The 22,350-nt window shown below is 36.2% G+C and overlaps 1 protein-coding gene across 1 annotated transcript in view; it reads right to left on the bottom strand.

The window, feature by feature from the left end:
- Positions 1 to 3,716: 3,716 nt before the first annotated feature.
- The window catches only part of LOC140506520 (protein mono-ADP-ribosyltransferase PARP14-like), a 62,412-nt gene continuing 43,778 nt past the window's right edge, over positions 3,717 to 22,350 (bottom strand). Inside the window, exons 11-17 of the mRNA XM_072613793.1 lie at positions 20,532 to 20,594; positions 18,691 to 18,858; positions 14,220 to 14,426; positions 13,528 to 14,109; positions 10,971 to 11,104; positions 8,034 to 8,208; positions 3,717 to 5,288 (exon numbers count right to left, since the gene is read on the bottom strand). Coding sequence (XP_072469894.1) covers positions 4,951 to 5,288; positions 8,034 to 8,208; positions 10,971 to 11,104; positions 13,528 to 14,109; positions 14,220 to 14,426; positions 18,691 to 18,858; positions 20,532 to 20,594 — 1,667 coding nt within the window. The 3' untranslated portion in view covers positions 3,717 to 4,950. The remainder of the gene's footprint in view (positions 5,289 to 8,033; positions 8,209 to 10,970; positions 11,105 to 13,527; positions 14,110 to 14,219; positions 14,427 to 18,690; positions 18,859 to 20,531; positions 20,595 to 22,350) is intronic.

Raw genomic sequence — 22,350 nt, 5'->3', positions numbered from 1 at the left:
ACTGTCAAATGCCCACATATCCCTCAAAATACCAAGTCAATGTTGAGTCAAAATACAAATTTGAAATTTTTCAAGAAGTAGTACTGTAGTGCATTAAAAAACAACAACAAATATGTCTCAGAGTGGATTTTGAGCCAGCTTAGAATAAAGAAGACATGGTTTCAAGACTCATCTTTGCAACATACTGACTGTGACTCTAGACACATCAGTGCTCTAGATCACTCTTTAGGACTATAAATTGTTGAGAAGATGCCAACCTGCATTGGTGGAGGGTTTCTTCATTTAGGAGTTACCTCTTTTGAAGAAATCACCAATTTAGTCTCTATCCCTTTACCAAGTCCTGAGTACATATTTCCTTATAGAAACAAACATAAATGACAAAGGGGTTGGGTTACTGTAAGCAGCCCAGAAATTTTCCCCTAGTTGTAAGGAGACTAGGGTAGATGATCTCTAAAATCTCATGTAATTCTGTTTTCCAGGATCTAAGAACATGTAGACCTGATGGAGGTAAAGTAAATCTTTACAATGTCAATCCAGTGAAACCAACTGCAAAGACAAATCACTACTGTTCCCCCACTGGGTAGTCTAGAACTGTATACACTATCCCTAAAGACTGTCAATGGCATCCCATTTTTCTCTGTTTTTTTAATCAATTTTACTTTCGGTTATGAATTATATCTCCTCTCTGTTCCTCTACTCTTTGAGAAGTCAAGAAAACCAAAAAATTTGATTAAAATATGTATATTCATATAAGATAAATTCTTGCATTAGGCAAGTCAAAGAAGAAAGGTAGAAAGAAAAAAAAATATGCTTTAATTTTTTTATCTGAGTCCATCAGCTCTCTATCTGGAAATGGATCGCATGTTTTATTTTGAGTCTTTTGGAACTCTGATTGGTTATTGTAAAGATAAGAGTTTACAAAGTCTTTCAAAATTGATTATTTTTACAATATTGCCATTATATATAGTTTTTTGTGTTCATTCTGGTAATTTTATGTTGCATCAGTTCACACAAATTTTCCTAGGTTTTTCTGAAACCATTCCTTTCATCATTTCCAACAAATTGTATCTTATCACATTCTTATATCATAACTTGTTTAGACATTGCTCAATTATTGGGCATCTCCTCAACTTACAATTCATTGCCACCATAAAAGAGATTTCATGTATCTATCTATATGTATGTTTGTACAAATACATGTATATATATGTGTGTGTGTGTGTGTGCATATATATGTATATACACATGTGTGTGTTCACATACACCCACATACATTCATACAGATGTACACAAACAACACATTTGCCTTTGTTGTTCTCTTTGTGATCCAGACTTAGCAATGGCATTGCTGGTTAAAGGGTATGTACATTCTTAATAGCCCTGAAAGTATAGTTCCAAAGTGTCCTCCAGAATGGTTCACCCAGTTCACAAATATGCCAAAAGTGTAGTAGTGTACTTACTTTTCAACTTTTCTTCCAGCATTTGTCATTTTCCTGTCATGTTAGCTAATCAGATAGGTGTCAGGTAGTTCCTCAGAATTGTATTAATTTCTGTAATTATTATTTATTTAGATTATTATAGTATTTAGTATTAGAGTATTTTAAATGACTACTGATATTAGACTTCTTCCTCTTAATATTATCTATTCACGTTATTTGAAGTACCTCTTTCTCTTGTACTCCTTTCCCCAAAAATTTTAGAAATGAGACCTTTATGAGAGAAACTTACTGTGAAGATTTTCCTTGTTTCCTGCTTTTCTTCTACTTTTGGCTAAATTTGCTTATTGTAATCAAATTTACTGTAATCAAAATGGTCCATTTTGTCTCCTCTGACCCTCTTTATCTCATTTTGTCATGCACTCTTAACTTCTCCATAGATGTGAGAGGTAATTTCTTTCATGCTCCACTAAAATACTTATGATGTTACTCTTTATATCTCAATCATGTACTCATTTTGAGCTTTTTTGATATATTATATGAGAAGTTTCTCTATACCAGTTTCTGCCAGGTTTACTGTCTGCTTTCCAGGTTTCCCAACAGTTTTTGTGGAATAATGAATTCTTACTATTCTTACTCCAGTAACAGGATGTTTGTGTTTATCACATCTACTGCAGTCATTTTTTTATATATATTATGTAGCCAGTCTGACTCACTGATCAATCTCTCTATTTCTTATCTATTACCAAATTGTTTTCATGATTGCAGCTTTGTAGTATAGTTTGAGATCTGGAAGTAGTAACCCTTCCCCTACCTAACTCCATCTTCTCCATTGCCATTCTCTAAATTGACCTGGAAATGAACACTTACATTTAACAGATTTAGATAGATTCTTCTCTCTTTCCACACTTTATAGTGACATGACTTGAGGGCTGAGTAAGATTAGAAGAATATAGTAGGGATTTGCTACAACCAGCTTGAACCAGCTTAGGAAATCTGGTTGTTAATTTTATAGTGTGAACAATGGATACCTTAGAAATTGGTAAATGTTACATATTGGGGCTTGATTTGTTTTGTTGATTTTCTAGACTTTATAAAGTGATGGAGAAAATGTTAAGAACAAAAATTAAAATTAAAAGTGAACTATGGCTAGAACTCCTAGATATGCCCAAGTGAAGATCCTGGATTATACTCCAACTGCTTACATTGCCTCTGAATCCATAGAAGTTAGCCAGGAAAATGAAGACATACTCTTTTGTCCTAAGTGGACTCAGAGTCAGCAGCAAGGTAGTCCATGACATATTGTTCAATAGTATAATTTTAATATTTCACTTTGACTCAGTCTATGATTTCAATAGAATAGGGATCTATTGGTGAGGGACTTCCACTGCCAAATGCAGATTTATCCTTTCTCTAAATCTTATACTTACATATGTTAAATGTGTCTATAGCTATCATACACGGGTACATATGTTAAATGTGTCTACAGTCTATCATAAGCAGATATGACAGGGTCAATGGTAGTGGTCTTCAAGCATTTAAAGAGCTGAGAAAAAAGTTAGCAATAATGTAGGAGAGGGTTAGATTTAGGTTCATTATTAGGAAAGAGCTCTGATCATTGTCCCATCATAGGCGATGCCATTGTGAAGTAGTTGGAAGGCAGCAAAGTTGTGTGGAAAAACTACTGGACTTGGATTCAAATCCTGCCTTGGACATTTATTGACTGTGTATGCTTTGTCAAGTCACCTAATTTCTTTGAGCCTCAATTTCTTCCTCTATAAAATGGGGAAATAGCACCTACCTCCCAGGGTTGTGATTATCAAATGAGATAAAATCTTTAAAGTGCTTTGCAAACCTTAGAGTGCTATATGAATACTACCTGCTGTTTTTAGTGAGATCTCTACAAGAGTCTGGATGTCCATGAATATGGCATACTACAGTGGAGATTGCACCAACAGATCTAGATGACCTCTGTGCCTCCTTCCAGATCTAAGTGTCTGTAATTCATTCATTTTGCCTGGGGTGCCAAGTTTTGTTTCTCAGGACAGTCAAAATTTCTAATTCTTCTATGTTTCCAGTTGTTCTACACCTCCTTAAAAAGAGGTACTCTTCACATCCCAATTTGGTCTCAGTGTGTTCCTGGAGAGGTAATTCTTACATTACTCCACCACCTATACCTACCCTCTTCTCTTTCTTCACCCATCATTCTACCTATAGTGGTTAACATCCTATGACTATAGCAATTGACTGTTTCACAAGAAGCATATCTCAACAGCAATGTAGTGGCAAAGGATTTATTTCAACAGCAAGGATAAATACTCTGACATAAGAAAATATACAGGAAGTAATATCTAATGTCTCCTGCCTTTTGTTTATTACCAAAAAGTAAACACATACACATATAAAAGTTAATCTTTTCCAGTTACCCATAAAGACAATTTTTATCATTCAATTTCTTCAAATTTACAGTTCCAAATTTTCTCCATCCCACCTTTACCTTCCCTGTCCATAAAGGAGTAAGCAATTTGCTAAAAGATATATATATATATATATATGTACAATCACGTAAACCATATTTCCGTATTAGTCATGTTGTAAAAGAAGAAGAAGACTAAAAGAAAAAAACATAGAATAAACAAAGTGAAAATAATATGCTTCAATATGCATTCAGTTTCCATCAGTTCTTTCTCTGAATGTGGATAGCATTCATCATCATGACTCCTTTAGGATTGTCTTGGATCAGAGAAGAGCTAGGTCATTCACATTGTTCATCATAAAATATTATTGTCACTGTGTACCATGTTCTGGTTATGCTCACTTCACTCTGCATCAGTTCATCTAAGGTTCTTTAGATCTTTGTAAAATTAGTCTGCTCATCATTTCTAATATCACAATAGTATTCCATTACAATCGTATGCCATGACTTGTTTAGCAATTTTCCACTTACTGGGAATCCCTGCAGTTTCTAATTCTTTGCTACCACACAAAGAGCTACTATAAATATTTTTGTATAAATAGATACTTCCCCCTTTTAAAAAAATCCTTTTGGGATACAAACTTAGTAGTGCTATTGCTGGAAATAAAGGGTAAGCACAGTTTTATAGCCCTTTGAGTACAGTTCCAGATTGCTCTCCAGAACAGTTGGATCACTTCACAACTGCGCTAATAATGCATTAGGGTGCCAATTTGTCCCACTTCACCTTGAACATTTATCCTTTTCCTTTTCTGCCATATTAGCCAAATTGTGATGGTTGTAAGGTGGTACCTTAGAGTTGTTTCAAATTGCATTTCTCTTATCATTAATGATTTTGAGAATTTTTTTTATAAAACTACAGATAGCTTTGATCTTCATCTGAAAACTGCCAGTTCATATCCTTTGATCATTTATCAATTTGGGAATGACCACAAGAAGCATAAATTTAAAATCACACTGGTGTGATAATGCAGAAAGTATAATTGCAGCAACAGGAATGAAAATTGTGATCTACAAAAATGTACTGAATGCTAAATTATGCTACAAATAAGGGTTTTCATAATACTCCTTGCATGGGAAATCAAATTGTTCTTTCTTGAAAGTAATGAGATATTCTGGATAAGCCTGATTATCAGAAAATATGACAAATATATTTGGATTTTTCTCACTATTAGTGACACTGTCATATAGAACAATAGCACCTTGCTCTGTCTTTGCTGGAGGGACAATGAGTGATCTATCTCCACGAATGTAATCACCAGTAAGTACTCGCACATAATACATATACTTCTTCCCATTGATATCTGGCTTGGAGTGCATATCTTTAGCTGAATATTGGGCACTGACAGCAAAATAAGTTCCTTTTCCCCACGCTGCAGCTGTGAAAATGAAGGCAATATTTTTACAAAGTTAAGATTATGAAATATATATTATTATATCAGTTATGATGATGTCTGGACATACGATCAAAGGAATAAAATCTCACTTCATTTTGTTGGGATGTTCTCTTTGTATTCATCACATTTTATCATTCATTTTAAATTACTCATATGTCTATGTAACACATCTCTTTACTAAACACCCTAAAGTTTGGATTGTTGTCTCATTTAATCATTCCATTCTCCTGCTCTAAGAATTTACACAAAACAGTTACCTAATAAATATTTGTTAAGTTGAATTCAGTCTTCCTCATACAAACTAACACCATTTTTTAACATGCCTAGAAGTGATTTTATTAAAAGCCAAAACTTTTGTATAGGCAATGACTACAACCATGTAATTAAAGTCAGCATAGAGAGGGAATAAATTTCTAGTCAACCCCAATGCCAATGGTCAACAGCCTATCAAGTGACAGGCATTTATTAAGTGCTTATTCTGTGCGAACACTGTACTAAGTGGAGATATATAGAGAGAGGCAGAAACATGATCCCTATCTTTGAGGAGCTCACATTCTGATAGACAAGATGTCATGTCAATAGCAATTTACAAGATATATATTGAATCAATGGAAGGTAATCTCAGATGGGAGACCATAGCAGTAGGGAGCACTTCCTACAGAATGTGGGAAATTGCTGAGCTTTGAAGGAGATTTGAGAAGCCAGTTAGCAGAGGGAAGGAGTGAGAGCATTTGAGGCATGGGGGATAGTTAGTGCAAAGACCCAGAACTGGGACATGGAGTACAGTGTGTGAGGAACAGCAAGGAATCTGGTGGAGCTGGACTGGTAAGTGTATGTAAGTAAACTGAGAAGACTACAAAGACAGGGAAAGGCTAGGTTGTAAGGGACTTTCAGTGCAACCAAAGCATTTTGTATTTGATTCTAGGGAAAACAAGGAATCACAGATCTTTGAGTGACATTGTTGGCCCTAAGTTTTATGAAAATTCCTTTGATGGCTGAGTGGAGAATGGACTGAAGTGAGGAGAGACTTTAGGTAGGGAGATGAGAAGGCTACTACAACTATCCAGGAGTGAAGTGATGAAGACCTGAACCAGTGGATTGGCTGTGTGAGTGAAGGGAAGGGGACATAGATGAGAGATGGTGTGAAGACAGAAACATGACTTGGCAACAGATTGGATACATGGGGCAGTACCATACTGTCAAAATGAAAAGACGCAGTCTTCTTTTCTGTTGAGGTTTCAGAAACAGCCTATAGTGGTGAATGAAAGCTTTGCTTCAGAGTTTTTATTGGATCACATCAAATCAAAATCATTTTTTTCAAAAGATCAGCTTTGCAAATTCACATACTTAAAAGAGAAGTGGCAATTCATGTGAAGTGGACACAAATAAAATATACCTAACAGAAGTCCTTTGATCTATCTCTGAAGTTAAGTCCCCTTTACATTTGTATTATTGTGTATTTTGGATACAACCTAGCAATTATTCATACTTCCTAGGTTTGAAGATATTTTGGAGATGTGCAGAGGTGTAGTGGATAAAAACAGAGGCAAGATAGCCCTGGATTCAAATCCTGATGCAGAAATTTGCCATCTATGATCCTCAGACAGCTCCCTACCTTCCCTGCGCTCCCATTTTTTCATATAAGATGAGGGGACTGAATCACCTTGAAGGTCCCTCCTAGTTCTAAATCTCTAAGTCTTTGATCACACCTCTCTATGTTGCAGATCATAACTCATCCAGACCTACTCATTCTTTTCAATTCTTGTTCGTATCCTCCTCATTGTTGACCATGTGATATATGTTCTTTATCCCCACCATATGTCCTTCTTTACACCCATGATGTGTCTCACTCACTGCCTTTTGGGTCACCTATAATTTTGATTGTTTGGATATACTGTGTTCTATTATTCAGTCATATATCATCAGGGAAAAGGTATTGAAAGCAAAAGTAAAAATGATGATGATGATGATGATGATGATGATGATGATGATGATGATGATGATGATGATGATGATGTATGTGTGTGTGTGTGTGTGTGTGTAGATTTATGTACACTTCCTTAGGACAGCTGAAAGTGCTGTGTGTTTGATTCTTGTTCATTTTTGGTCCAAACTCTTTGTTTTTCAGCTGTAGTCTCTGCCCCAGATTTGTGATTTGACTAACTCAATGGATAGAGACACCACAATCATCCATTTTAACATGGCTGTACTACTTTGGGTCTTCTTTGACTGTCTTCTCCACCATGCCCATGGAAGCTTATTACTGGGATAACCTCATCCTTCTGTAAGACCTCATCATCCTTGGTACTCCACCTCATTACTATACTCTGGCTCTCTAGAGGGGGTGGCATGAACTCTGAATCTCAAACTAAAGTGAGAGCTCAACTCAGACTACTCCTCATTGCTCACCTACCTGCACTATGTTGGGTCTTCTTTTACTTTTCTATCATCTCCCCAAGCCCTTTTGACCTTCCTTCTTCTATTATCTTCTCCCATTGGATTTTAAGCTCCTTGAAGGCAGAAACTGTTTTTGTGTATTTTTATCCCTAGTGCTTAGCACACTGCCTGACACAGAATATGTGCTTAATAAATATTGATTAATTGAGAAAGAAAGCAGATTTCATGGTGACATAATTTAAAGTATTCAGGTGTTGATGGTGTGATGTGAAAACCACACCTCACCTTTGAATTTTTTGAAGCAAACAAGGTACTTGCTGCTTTACTTACCATGTTTCCCAACATAACTGCGATTAAAGCCTTGGCTATTGATATGGGACACTGAATAAATATCTGTCCCATGGAAGAGGCATCTTTCATTATTTTTGTGTTTGTTTTGGTTATCCATGAATATTTTTTTTGTCTTATATAAATTCCAAAGGCTTGTGTTCTGTATCCTCTGAATCTAAAAATTAGGAAAGGAAAGTCATTTTGGAAATTAGCATAGTATTAGGCATGAAATACTTGTGGAAGTGAATAATAAAATGATCAACCCATAGGCAACCATTTCAGATTATGTGCAGGGCAGTTTTCCTTTGAGCATAAAGTAATAAACATGAACTTCAGTGCTATCTATTTTGTTTTCCAGATATATTCTTATATCCAGGCAACTTGTAAACCTAGAGTTTTGTAGGATTACACTTCAAAAAGAAATATGTCCTCATTTGTTCACTTTCTGGAAATTTTGTTTTGTTTAGAATTGCACATCTGATGTCTTTAATATAGGGTAATTCCAGTGAGGATCTTAACAAACACAAATGGGCACCTGCTTGGGAACACAAAGTTGTTAGGGAATTGCTTGGAGCCCTGAAAGTTTAAGTGACTTGCCTGGGATTACATGGTCAATAGGTGTGAGAGGTTCCACTTGAAACAGACTTCTCCATTCCAAAGCAAGATATATATCCATTATATCACACTGTCTCTCTCACTAACATTTTCAAGTTGAACTATTTTTAGCTCATTTCTGACAGATGACATTTGTTAGAGACTGAGAACAGTTATCGATCTTTTCCCACCCTTGCAACACACATAAACACACACACACAGACACATAATCATTGTCCTCAAAAAGTTCAAGGTCAAATATTGAACACTGTCCTAACCTGCAAATGCAATTTTACTTCATTTTTAATGTAAATAGTATTTTATTATTTCCAATTACATATACCCTTTTGAATATTCATTTTTATATGATTTTATGTTCTAAATTCTTCTCTCTCCCTACTCCATGATGGCAAGCAATCTGATTTAAGTTATGCATGTGCAATCACATACATCATATTTCCTCTGCCAATCCCTTTTTAAAACACAATTTGATCTAGGACCATGATCATGACTTATTGTTCTTAAGTTTGTTAATAGATCTCAAGAGAGCTAGGGTTTGGAATAATGGCTCACCCATCATAGCCACCATTTCTTACATCTTGCCATGATTTTTTTCTTCCTGAGTTAAAAACAATTGAGGGGTCATCATTCTGAGTCTCATAATAACCTAGATGTTGCTGTAGGGTGAAGTAGATGAGCTGGAACAAAAATAAGGTTCCATTTGTCTTTCATAAATAGAAAATTACATAGCAAGCATGCTTAGACAAAGCAGGCTTCAGCGGGTGGTGCAAATTTTATAAGATCAAGTTGTTTTATTTATATTTCCCTTAAGTTCTGTTCCTATTCAGCATTCCACTAAATGTTCATAAGGAAATTTACTTGCTTTTTGTGAATAAAAATAAAAATACAAACTGGTACCAAAAGTTTTGTATTTTTATGGTCATTACTGTATCTTTTTTATATTTAAGTCTTTGGGGAGGTGGGGCAGGGCTTATTTCTATTTCTAATTGTGGTGCAACATCCTTATGGAGCTGTAAATATCGCAGATATACAAACTTGAAAATAATTTTCAAGAATCATCAGACTTGCTAGCACTTTTTTCTCATTTACAAGATAGGCCATTACAATGATTTGGCTTTTAGAAATTTCTTTTACCTCTTTTCCTAATCCCAACTCTGCCCTTAATCTGTTTCATTGCTATAAGAAGAGTGTCAAACAACAGAAAATGGAAAGAACAGTGGAGATAAATAGAAAGAGAACTCCAAACAAATCATAATTAGGTGACTGATCTTGTCTGTTCTGAGTTAGAAAACACTGAAGAATGGCTAATCTTTTTATTGTCGAAACACAGAATATTAGAAGGGGTCTCAGAAATCATCTTTTCCAACTCCCTCACCATACAGATGAAGAAACTTAGGCTTTTGGAGTAGGGAAGTGATTTTATCACAGACCACAGACATAGACTCCATAGGCAACAGATCAGTGAAAGCAAATAGGGAAAAAACAAGAGGAACCCCATTGATTTTTTTTTTGCCTCTCCAGAATTGCTTGCTACAGATCCAGGTTGCCTCAATAGTCCTCTTTTCCCACTCTTCCTTCCCCCATCTCGAGATCTTCACAGTTTGGAGTACATTATCATTTCTTTTACCATGGAAACTGATAAAAAGAAATGATCCTGTATACTTTAAAAAGATTCAGGAAACTTTAAGTTAGGAAAAGAGGTCTATTTACATTTAGGATTCTGTATCCAACTTAACCTTTAATCAAATCTCATTGTTACTATGAGGAGATTCATAGAATCAACACGGAATAATACTAAGATCTACTCCACTAAAATATCTACAACAGTATGTTTCACAAGCTAACATAACTGGTAAAGATGAAGAGTTGGTTTAGGGATCATTAGGCACAGGGTCAATGGATTGATAAAAGATGATGACCACATGAAGGAATTTCAGAATTAATGAACATGGAAGTGAAACACTTCTAGGTGACAGCAACCACAAGGATATGACTGTTTCACTCTGATTCAGTTAGGAGTCAAAGAGGATGCCAAGGATAGTGAACTTGTAAAAGTAGATTCTAAGAATAGGAATGATAGGATGAAGGGAGGATGGGTGATGAAAGACAATGAATTCTGTTTTGGATACATTGAATTTTAGAAGTCTATGGGATATACAGTTGAAATTCTCCAGCAGGCAGTATTGAGGCCCCCAGCAAACAGGAGATGAACTTACATTTCATATATATATATGTAAGAATGAGGAGCAGAGGTGTGGGACTAGAGATTGTACTGAGGAAGGGAGGATTAGAGGTCATGGCAAGAATAAAGAGTAGGTTTACCTTCTCTATTGTGTAGTTTGCACAAGTCTCACAAAACTTGTCTTTTACTTGCTTGTATTCTTCATGTCCTGGAGGTAAATCCACCAAAAGAAGGTTCTGGTCTTTCATGTCATCCCAGTGATTAGGGATCTTAACTTAAAGAGAAATATTTGGTGATTAATAATTTCCACCCACAGGGAAGGTTATGTTTATGCAATGTAAATTCCTACAGCTCTATGAAAAGCAAAATAATGACTGAATTGTTTTGCATTCTCTTAATACTATGTTCAGAGAATTTGATTCAATTTAAGAAAAGTTAATTAAACATCCATTACATTAAAGTTACTGTAATATGAAGAAAAAATTTATACTCATGGGTCCCTTTTGAGTATGTATTGACTTGTTCTGCTCATCTTGCCTTCAATATAACATGTAAGTGATGAATAAATTAATACATCAAATATATCATAAGTCTATTATTTTACCTGTAGTATCAATACAGATTGGATCCCATCTGTAATATAGTCTAAGAGAATTGTCTTGGGCATTTAAGTGCCTTGACCAGAGTGACAGAGCTAGTAAGTGTCTGAAACAGAATATGCACCTATGTTTTCCTGTCTACAACCTTTACCTACTACATACCACACTGCCTCTTATCATTCAATAATTTCCTTCAAAAATTTTAAATCAAGTTGAGAGAATTGTTGCTTTATTTTAAATCACTACATTAAAAAATTCATCCAGAGTTCATTTTGACAACGTATTTTACAGGCAGCTAGATGGTATGGTGTCTAGAGCCCTGTGTCTGGAATTGGGAAGATCTGAGTTCAAATTCAGCCTCAGACATTTATGAGCTGTAAGTCTGTGAGTAAATCACTCAATGTCTATCTGCCTCAATTTTCTCAACTGTAAAGTGAGGATAATAACAACACTTCCCTTGAAGGGCTTTTGTGAAGATCAAATGAGATATTGGTAGAGCTGACACAGTGTCTAACACATAGTAGGTACTTAATAAATTGCCCTCTTTCACATCTATTCTTGGATTCATGAGAGTTTAATAGAAAAGCAGGTGCACTAATGTAATTGGTAAGCAAGTAGGAAGGACAGACTGGTATGGTAGGAACTGTCTTTCGCCTCTATCCCAGGTTCCTGTCACTTCTGAAATGGACTTACAAGTACTCTGTATATATCTTGCATGTTCCTAGTTATTTTACATGTTATCTCTCCTATTACAATAGGGGCAAGGAGTCTTCTTGCTCTTCTTTATATCTCTAGCTATCCCTTAGCATGAGGCCTAGCATATAATAGGGACTTAATAAATGCTTGTTGACTGTTCAGGTGATACTCAACAACCTACATACAATATTAAGTTGTTTTAAACTGACATAACTAACAAGTGCTCTGTGTACTTTCCATCTCTATCCAAGGTGCTGAGCAGGTGACAGTGGGGGTATGGGTACATTTACGCTAACAAGGAAGAGTTTAACAGATATACAAGCTACCCCAATTCTTAGAATTTATTCCTGTTTTTCAGTACTAATGAAAGAAAGATTGGCCTACACCATTTCCATTCCCTAACTTCTAAATTCCTAGTTCTCAGGCTTGATCCTGATACTACCTCAGTCTCTAGTTCAATCAACTCACAGTATCTAACTCTTCTGTTCTCAATATAGAGTGCAGAAGCCTTATGATAGGTCATTTTTTTCCACCTATAATCACCTTAGCTTCATCATCTTACAGACCATCTGGTCTTTCTCTTTCAACAAGCACTGGTTGAGCAGCACTTACACTGCATCTAGTGTTGCTTTGGGCACTGGAGAGATAGATCAAAGGAGGAGGAGATATTTCTTCTATACTTAACTTTGTCCCTGAACCACTGTGGAACCTTGGGCAAGTTATCTACTCCTTGTTGATCCCTGTTGGTTGATAAAAATATGGAATATTATAAACTCTATATAGATTTGGGACTGGATTTGTGATTTCACTGGTACAAGGAACTACTAGGTGAGAACGTTGTCTCCACCAATGGAAACTGACACTTTTTCTGCAACTCATAGTGTTTAATTTTTGCCCAGAACACTGAGAAGTAAAGTGAGCTGACCCACTGGCCATAGTATGGAACAGTGTTCCTGTTATTTAAACTTCCATCAAGAAAGCACCCTTCTCTATCCAGGTTCCAAAGCTACTTTTCCTCATATTATAGGCCTATCTTCCTCTTTCAGCTCTCATGTAGAGCTAAGATACGAGGGGTGTGGAACCTGTGGCTTTGAAGTCACATGTGGCCCTCTAGGTCCTCAAATGTGGCTCTCTGACTGAATCCAAATGTCACAGAACAAATTCTTTGATTAAGGGGATTTGGTCAGTGAAATTTGGATTCAATCAAAGGACTGCACTTGAGGACCTAGAGAGCCATATATTGCTTTGAAGCTTCAGGTTCCCCATCCCTGCACTATATTCTGGCCCCTGGAAGCTGTTTTCTCTTTCTTATGTTTCCCATCTCTCTCTGTTTTTGCTGCTTCCTTGTGGCAAATTATCTTAGCATAGAATGTTAGAAGAAATAAAGCAAAGCTGAACCTACTTTCAGGTTTTTTGGTACGATGAACAGGGAAGCTTTGTCCATTTCCATTTGTAGCAAGTTTAGTGTTAAAGTCTACTGTGTAGTTTTCATTGTCAACTTTAACAACAATGTTCTTTTTCTTTCTTTTCCTTGCATTCTCTAGATGTAGATTAGTTATTTTGTCAAAAGATTTTAAAAGACCATTATCATCATACTGCCATGCGATGATTCTACTGAGCTCTTCAGCCTTAGAGTCCTCATCCATACGTAATTGTGTTTTCCTGATCATGCCTTGAATTGCCTGAGAAGCCTCAAACATATCTCGGGCAGTTCCTATGACCTCTATTTGAGACCCTCCATGTTTCACCTCAATAGTGATATTCAGGTTTTTTTGCAACTCATTCAGTTCACTGTATTCTTTTTCCCCAAAGTTTTGGATGGGCTCATCAGTGAAACTACAACTTTTGTATTCCTTTAAAATAAAATCTTGTATCCAAGATATAGTGCTTTCAACATTCTCCTTGCTTTCACCACACACCTCGAAAGTTGTTGATTTTTTAATTTTTTCCAAAACCAAACTTTTTGGGAGGTTGATTTGCAAGGCTGAAAAATGTTTTAAAAATAAATGAAAATATCATGAAAAGTTACCCATAAATATTTTCAAAGTACATAAATCATAGGCACATGTTCCTTAAAGGAAATGTACAACTTACATTTTATCGTAGAGAATGTAGAGGTTGAGGTTTGTGGCTCAGACCTTATTCTTTTTTTCAGAGCATCATGAAATACTTCCAATAGCTCTGGCAGGAAGGTGACCACTTTCACTTTTTTCACTGATTGAACAGACTCATTTTGTGCAAAATGTTCAATGGCATCAATTATAGATTCAGCAACTTTTTTAGGGTCTTTTCTGGCCTGTCCTGAAGGAACAAAATTTAAAAAAAAAGAACAAAGTAATAAAAAATAACACCTGCCCCTTTTTCTTAGCCTCAAACTACTCTTTAAATGTTGGTAGCTTTGATTCTTAATGGACAAATGCTCCTTCCTCCAATTTGGTTCATAGTCATTATCTCAAACTTTGTGGACTAAGCTCCCTCTCTCCTCGGTCCTATAGGAAACTATAACTCCTGATCTTTGGAAGGTTACAGATCAATTAGCAATGGCTACAGGAATCTGAATGATCTAAAGACTGAACTTGAGTGTTCACTAGATTCAGATGCTCATGACATACTCCACCACCTTTTGGGTAAGCAGTTTTTTGGTAGTCTGTAAAGTGTCTTAATCATGTGAACTCTGAAAGCCATTTAGAAAGTATGTGAAGAAAGGCAAGATGCCCAATGTGTTGAACCCCTGCCTTGTTTTCTAATGAAGGGACATAAAATTTCTTTGGATTATGTTAGCATAAAGATAATAATTGGCATTTTGGCCATTCAGCTGAGTAAAGTTCTTTGGGAGCTACGAATCCTACAATCTGATAAGCATGTATTATGGGCCAGGTACTAGGAGTACAAATTGCAAAATGAAACCATATTTGTTTTCAAGGAGTTTCTATGCTCCTTTGGAAAATGCCACATACATAGATATATAAATATAAAATATATACAAAAGAAATAATAAGGGTAGGTATCGTTTATATAGCACTTTGGAATTTAAGATGTACTTTGCAAATATTATTTAATTTTAGCCTCTCATCAGCTCTGGGAAGTAGGTGATATTATTATCTTCATTTTATAGATGAGCAAGCTGAGGCAAAGATCTAGGTAGGATTTGAACTTAAGTCTTCATGATTCCAAGCCCAGGATCCTATCTCTTGTGACATCAAACCATAATTGATCTGGGGGGAGAGATGCCTGAACAGACCAGGCAAAGTCTTGGGTAGGTTAAATCACTTGAACTGAGACTTAATGGAAACTAGGGACACTAAAAAGTAAAAGTAAAGGCAGAGGAAAGAGAATTCCAGACATGACAAGAGCCTATAAAAGGATGTGGAGGAGAGATTGTTATGTGTGGAAAACACCAAGTAGGTTGCATTAACATAGAATGTATGAAGAGCATATCGTTCTATGAAGAGAGCCTGAAGCTAAAATATAAAGGCTTTTAACTGCCAAAAGAAGGATTTGTATTTTATCCTCATGTTACTGTGAAACCACTATGGTTTTTTGATTGGAGAAACAAAATGGTTGTATCATTGTTATCACAGATCATGATATTTAGAAATATCAACAGGTCATCTGTGTGGAAGATGAATTGAAGAGAGGAGACACTGGATATGGGAAGATTATTTGGAAAGCTAGTGTAATAATTCAGGTGAGAAGTGACGAGGACCTGACTTTGGGTGAAGACTATGAGGAGGGCAAAGGGAACAAATGTCAGAGATGTTATAAAGGATCAGTAAGATAAATGTTGAGTTTCACATTTGAGTTTTACAATGTCTATAGTACAGGATGGGGGTGGTATGGCTATACAGCATTTCATACGTACCTGTTTTTAATGGACTACAAGCTCAAAATGAGGGAACAGGGTGATATGGGAGTAGAAGCAAACCAAAAAGGCAATAACATCTTAGGTATTAATAGAAAGGAGGAAGTCAGTCAGTCAATAAGCACTTATTAAGCATCCACTATGTGCCAGGCATTGTGCTAAGTACTGGGTATATGAAAAGAGGCAAAATGGTAGCTAGGTGGTACAATGAGTTAGTGTGACCCTGGGCAAGTCGCTTAATACCAATTGTGTCCAAAAAAGAGAAAGTGTAAGAGAGAGAGAGAGACAGTGAGATTCAGAGACAGAGAGAGACAAAGAGGCAGAGACAGAGAGAAACAGAGAGAGATAGAGACAGAGAGAGAGTGAGAGACAGAGAGGTGCAAAGAGAGAAAGAGAGAGAGAGAAATGAAAAGAGGCAAAGACAGTTCTGTTCTCAAAAAGCACACAATCTAATGGAGGAGAGAATATGCAAAAAATATATAAATAAAAAATATACAGGATAAATTGAAAATAATAACAGACATAAAGAACTAAGGATTCCTAATAAGGATTAGGAAAGACTTTTTTTTTTCTTTTTTTAGAAAATGGGACTTTTGCTGGGACTTGAAGGAAGTGAGTGAAGCCAGCAGTAGATATGAGGAGGGACAGCATTGCAGGCATGGGAGATAGTCTGTGAAAATGAAGGGAGTCTGGAGATGGCTTGTCTTGTTCAATTAACAGCTAGGAGACCAATGCCATTGAATCACAGAGTTCATGGTGGGGTATGAAGTGTAAGAGGACTGAAAGAGATAAGGTGGGCAGGTTATGAAGGGCTTTAATATCACTGTGATAAATGAGTGGGAAGAGACTTGTGGGATGTCTCCCTTCCTCTGACTTTTTATTATCTGAGGAATGAAGGTCATCTCTTTATCAGAGATCAGAGTAAAAGAGGAAACAGTGGGAGATAAAGTCAGGAAGTTGTCAGAGCAAGAGCAGAGTAAACTAGGGAGCTCATTGCAACTGCCCTTCATTCTCTCTGTAAAGCAGGAAGGAAGATCCTCAGCTCAGAGAGAGAGTGAATTTGTACCATGAGAAGCCTAAAGAGCAGAAAGAAGGTCTGAATAGCTGCTGTGATGAGTGGGAAAGAGGATCTTTTAAGAAGGAATAAAAAGACTGCTTTCCTCCAATGAAGACCTTATTGAGATTGGATACCATAAATCTGTAGCAGACCTGGTGAGCACAATTGTTCAATAACCTCCATTTCGGTTTAAAAGCAGGTAAGGGGGAAAGGAGGCAGATGATGGCAGTGATTCAGGGTGGAGTAATTCATGGCAAGGCAGCAGTGTTACCAGGACATGGGAGCAAGGGAGTTGAAAGCAGAGGAAGGTGGGAAGTTTAACATTTTCACCCATCAAGTTTATTCTATAAGACTTACATAAGGGTATAAAAATAAAATAAATGCATAAAAATCACAGATTTTCATAAAGAAATCAACTGCAAAATAGTTGGTTTTCCCACAAGCCATTGATTATTACCAGAGACGAAGACTTGTATAAAATGAGACAGAATATAGTTAACTGAGCCTGAAGAACAAGATATACAGTGCCAATTAAAAAGCAAATAAAGTCAACAGGGAGAGCCCACAAAAGTCTGCTCAATTATAATGTCAATCTTAGCACCATACGGTCATACTCTTATTTCCTGGTAACAATTGATAAACTCTTTTTCTAGGAATGAACTCTCCTGGAGATCGTTTGTGTGTACATTGGAAAGTGTTCATTGTGTAGGAAAAAAACCTTTCAATTTAAAAAAAGATTAAATGCAAAATTATTATTACTTTTGTTATCAACTTTTTTTTTTCAAAAGAATAAAGATTATCCTAGAACTATACACAGGAAAAAGTGAAAGAAGGAAAGACGATCATCTAAAAGACGACTGTAGTAATCCATGTATGAGGTGATGAGGGACTGAGTAATTGAAAAGAAGAGTTGAATCTAATCATTCTTAATTGATCTCATGTAAGTTACTTCTCTTCTTTAGATCTCAGCTGAAAACCAGGAAATTAGCCTAGAATTTCACATAATGTCTTCTGTCTATAAAAAGTCTAGGCTTCAATGAGAAATTCAGTATTTGACCTGAAAAGTTTTAGGTGGCACCAAATGGAATTGTCTGATAGATTAAGGAGAGATTCGACTAGGGGCTAAATGTGTCCACAGGTTGGAGCTGCTGATTGAGAAGTCACCTCTATGGAGGTAGAAGCTGAAAACAAAAATGAATGAGTGAATACTCCTAAAGGGTAGATATGTGAGAGAGAAAGAGGGCAGAGGAGGAAGCCAAGAAGTTAAACCAGAGAAACGACAGAAAATGAAAGGAGGCAAAAGAAGAGACAGTGAAATAGACTGAAATGGATCGATTTATTTTCTTTCCCATTTTTCTGTCTCTCTTCCCTACCTTCATCTTCTGTCATTTAGTCTTGCTCTTTACCAGTTTATCTTTTTTTCTTTTTGCTTATCCATAGCGTAAGACTGGAGGCAAAACCCAATAGTGCCCATAAGCACCATGTTACCCCGAGTGAAAAAACATTGCCAAGACCTAAAATAGATGAACACCACTGTGATCACTCTTACATAGAGTTAACCTTAATGATTATCTTTGCTAATATATATGTAGTCTAGGAGAATCTAATTATGTAAAAAAAACTAATTTTGATAGGAGGCTACACACCTGTTCCAATGGCTGGGAGGGAAACAGAAGCATATTTCATCTGTTCACATTCGTTCAGGATTTCAGAGATGGTTTGTTTGACATCATTTCCCCCAACAACATGTATTATTTTCTTGCACCTTAGATTTCCACCCTGTGTTACTATAAAACTTCTGGGATGATTCACAGCTGGAGAACAGAAGAAGACACAAAGGCATGAAAGATTAGCTAAACTGGAACTGTTGGATAATAGAGAATATGAAAACAACAGTCCCAGTTTCCAGAGCTCCTTATATTGCCTAACATTCTTACTGAATCTCAAAGGTGAAAGGCCCCTTAGGGGTCATATAATGAAATCCTGTCTTATGAATCAATACTTTCCAAAGCATCACTGATACAATTGTGCACCCTAAACTTAAACATCTCAAGTGATAAAGGTAACTTATTTATAAAGTAATCCATTCTTTTCTTTCTTTTTTTTATTTTACAAGTTGCAATATGGTATACTAGAACATGTGCTGTCTCTTGAGTCAGGGGATCTAGTTACAAATCCCACTTCTGATACTTATCATTTTGGAGAATTTGGGCAAATCACTGACCCTTTCTGGGCCTCAAGTTAGCCATCTGTATAGGAGGGAATGGACGAGATGGGCTCTGAGGTGCCTTCCATTTCTAAGTCAAGAATTTTATGATCAATTTGCTTTCCCTAAAGCTCGAGCAATTCTACAGTGGCACAGTGGAAAGAGCAATGACTTTACAGTCAGAAGACTTGGCCTCAATCTCTGGTTATGCCATTAGTGACCTGTGCAACCTTGGGCAAGTCAGTTAACCTTTCTGGGTCTCGGTTTATTTATCTGTTAAAGGAGTTGGACTAGGTGACTACTAGCATTTATTGTATCACTATATCTATGACCCTATAGTCTTAGTCATAGTCCATACGTTGGATACAATGAAGTGTATCCAGCAAGACAGTCCTTGCCCTCAAGGAGCTCACAGTCTAACGGTGTGAACTTCTTCTCACTGGTTGAAGCTATTCTCTCTGGAAGTGTATGGAATGTAACATCTCTCTTCCATGTAAGAAGACTTCAAATATCTGAAGACAACGACCATGCCACATCCCACTCCTAAGTCTTCTCTACTTAAGGTTGAAGAGACATAATTTAAAGCATGGGAGGAGATTTGGGGAGGGCTGGGGCAGGGCTGTAAGTAATCTGCTCACTATCTCCTAGGAGGATTTGTAGTAGGATTTCATACTTACCCTAAAAAAAGAGTTTGTACTTTTTATGCTCTACTTCCCAAGAAACACCAAACACGTCCCCTAAAACATACATTACCCTCAAACCAGTTAAATTTGTTGCTTTGTTAACAGAAAAAAAGGTTGATACTTAATTTTAATATTATGGCACCAACATGGACCATTGGAATTGACAAGATTTTTTTTGCTTCTATACATTAACCTTAAATATTTATATTGTTGCAGTTTCTGAGACTAATGTAATGTCTGATGCCTTTCAAGGTGACTGTCTACAGAGATAACGTCTTTAACCCCCAGGAAGAACCTGTAATGTTGAAAGTTTTAGATAGGATGACAAGTTACTAGGGAAGATGGGAGACAAGGGAGCCTTCTGGGTCCTTCAGATCATACCATGTGTGATTGTTGCCTACTATAGTCTTGCATAGTCCTAGCTCAAGTTTTGAAGGAAAATTCTCATAATCTCACCTTCAGGTCCCTTCTTCCATGGAGCACCAGCTCTTAAAGGGTTTCTTACTTGTTTCCATCCTATCTCACATTCCCTCCTTCTCACTACCCATCATTTCACTTGCCCTTGATTATGGCTAAAACAGAAGCACTCATACCATACCTAATGTAGCACACTCTGATTTCACAGCTGGTCCAGCAGCTTGTAAAATGGCTTTGGAAACCCCTAGATAAGAGAATAATAATACAGATGAACATGAATGTAAAAAACCCACAATGGCTGAGATGGAAAGTACAGTACAGATCATTTCTTATACTGTGTTAATTTTTTATATTTTTACCTTAATTCTTTCTTCAATTAGTAAGCATTTCTTTTCTCTCCCTTCTATCAGTCCCACCCAAAAGAAAAGAAAAAACAAAACTCTTACAATAAACATGCAAAGTCAAAGAAAACAAATTTACACGTAGGACACATCTAAAAATTTATATCTCATTCTGCATTTTGAGACCCCACTGTCAATAGATGGGGAGAATGCTTCATTTACTAGTTCTGTTGAATCATGGTTGATCATAGCTTCGAAAAAAAGTCTTTAAAAAAATTTCAAATTAAGTTTAAAACAATTTTTAACATTTTTTTTTAAAATTGAGTCTCAAATTCACTTTCTCCCTCCTCTACCCTCTCATTGAGAATACAAGCAATTTGCTATAGGTTATACATGTGCAGTCATGCAAATCATTTTCATAGTAGTCATGTTGTGAAAGAAGTAACAAACCAAAAGAAAAAAATCAAAAAATTTAAAAGAATGCTTTTACCTACATTCAGACCCCATTAATTTTTTCTCTGGAGGTGGAAAGCATTTTTCATCATAAGTACCTTGAAACTATCTAAGATTTTTATATTGCTAAGATAGCTAAGTCATTCACAGTTGTTCATCATACAATATTTTGTTATCGTGTGCAATGTTCTCCTGTTTCTACTCACTTTACTTTTCTTAAGTTTATGTAAGTCTTTCCAGGTGTTTTTGAAAGCATCCTTCTCATCATTTCTTATAGCACAATAGTATTACATCACAATCATATACCACAATTTGTTCAGCCATTAATGGTCATCCTCTTAATTTTCAATACTTTGCCACCACAAAACGAATTGTTATAAAAATTTTATACACTTGGTACTTTTTCTTTTTTTAAAATCTCTTCAGGACAAAGACATACTAGTGGTAACGCTGGGTCAAAGAGCATGAACAGTTTTGTGGTCCTTTGAACACAGTTCCAAATTCCTCTCCAGAATGTTCGAACCAATTCACAACTCCACCAAGAGTGCATTAAGTTTGACCAGAATTTGGAAGCCTTTGAAATTTGTTTGTTATTTCATTGTTGTTTTTGAATAAATTATTGTTTTGGTTCTACTCATTTGATTCTACATCAATCTTTCTTGACTATCCATATCCCACTTTTCCAGTTAGGTTTGATATATTTCTATCCCAAACACTTTGTCTGTGTGTGTTCAACCATCTTTTGTTCCTTTCTCATAAAAGTGAGTTTCATCTGATGCTCACACACCCTTACTCTTACTTCTTTCTCTATATTTGTCTATTTTTCCCCCTCATCTCATGTAACTTACTTATATGGAATAGCATGTTCCATTCCATTCTTCCTATTATCAACACTAGTATATTCCTCTTACCCTCCCTTCTTTTACTCCTTTCAAAGACCTCAGAGTAGAACCAACAGCCCACCTCAAATCTACTTTTCTTATTGAACTCCTTTATACTCTTTGAAAACATTAATTTCCTGAAGAGACACATATCTTCCCCATCCTTGGAATATTAGCACTGTGTCATCATATAGCTCCTCCCATTTTCCCAAATGAATTTATGTTTTTCTTGAATTTGGTGCTTGCATTTCAAAATTCTTACTCAGCTCTGGGCCTTTCATCAGAAGTGCCTGAACTTCTTTTCTTCCATTAAAGGTACTTTTTT

Source organism: Notamacropus eugenii, chromosome 5 (assembly GCF_028372415.1).
Source record: "Notamacropus eugenii isolate mMacEug1 chromosome 5, mMacEug1.pri_v2, whole genome shotgun sequence".
Lineage (NCBI taxonomy): Eukaryota > Metazoa > Chordata > Mammalia > Diprotodontia > Macropodidae > Notamacropus > Notamacropus eugenii.
This window is presented reverse-complemented; position numbering and strand designations above follow the sequence as displayed.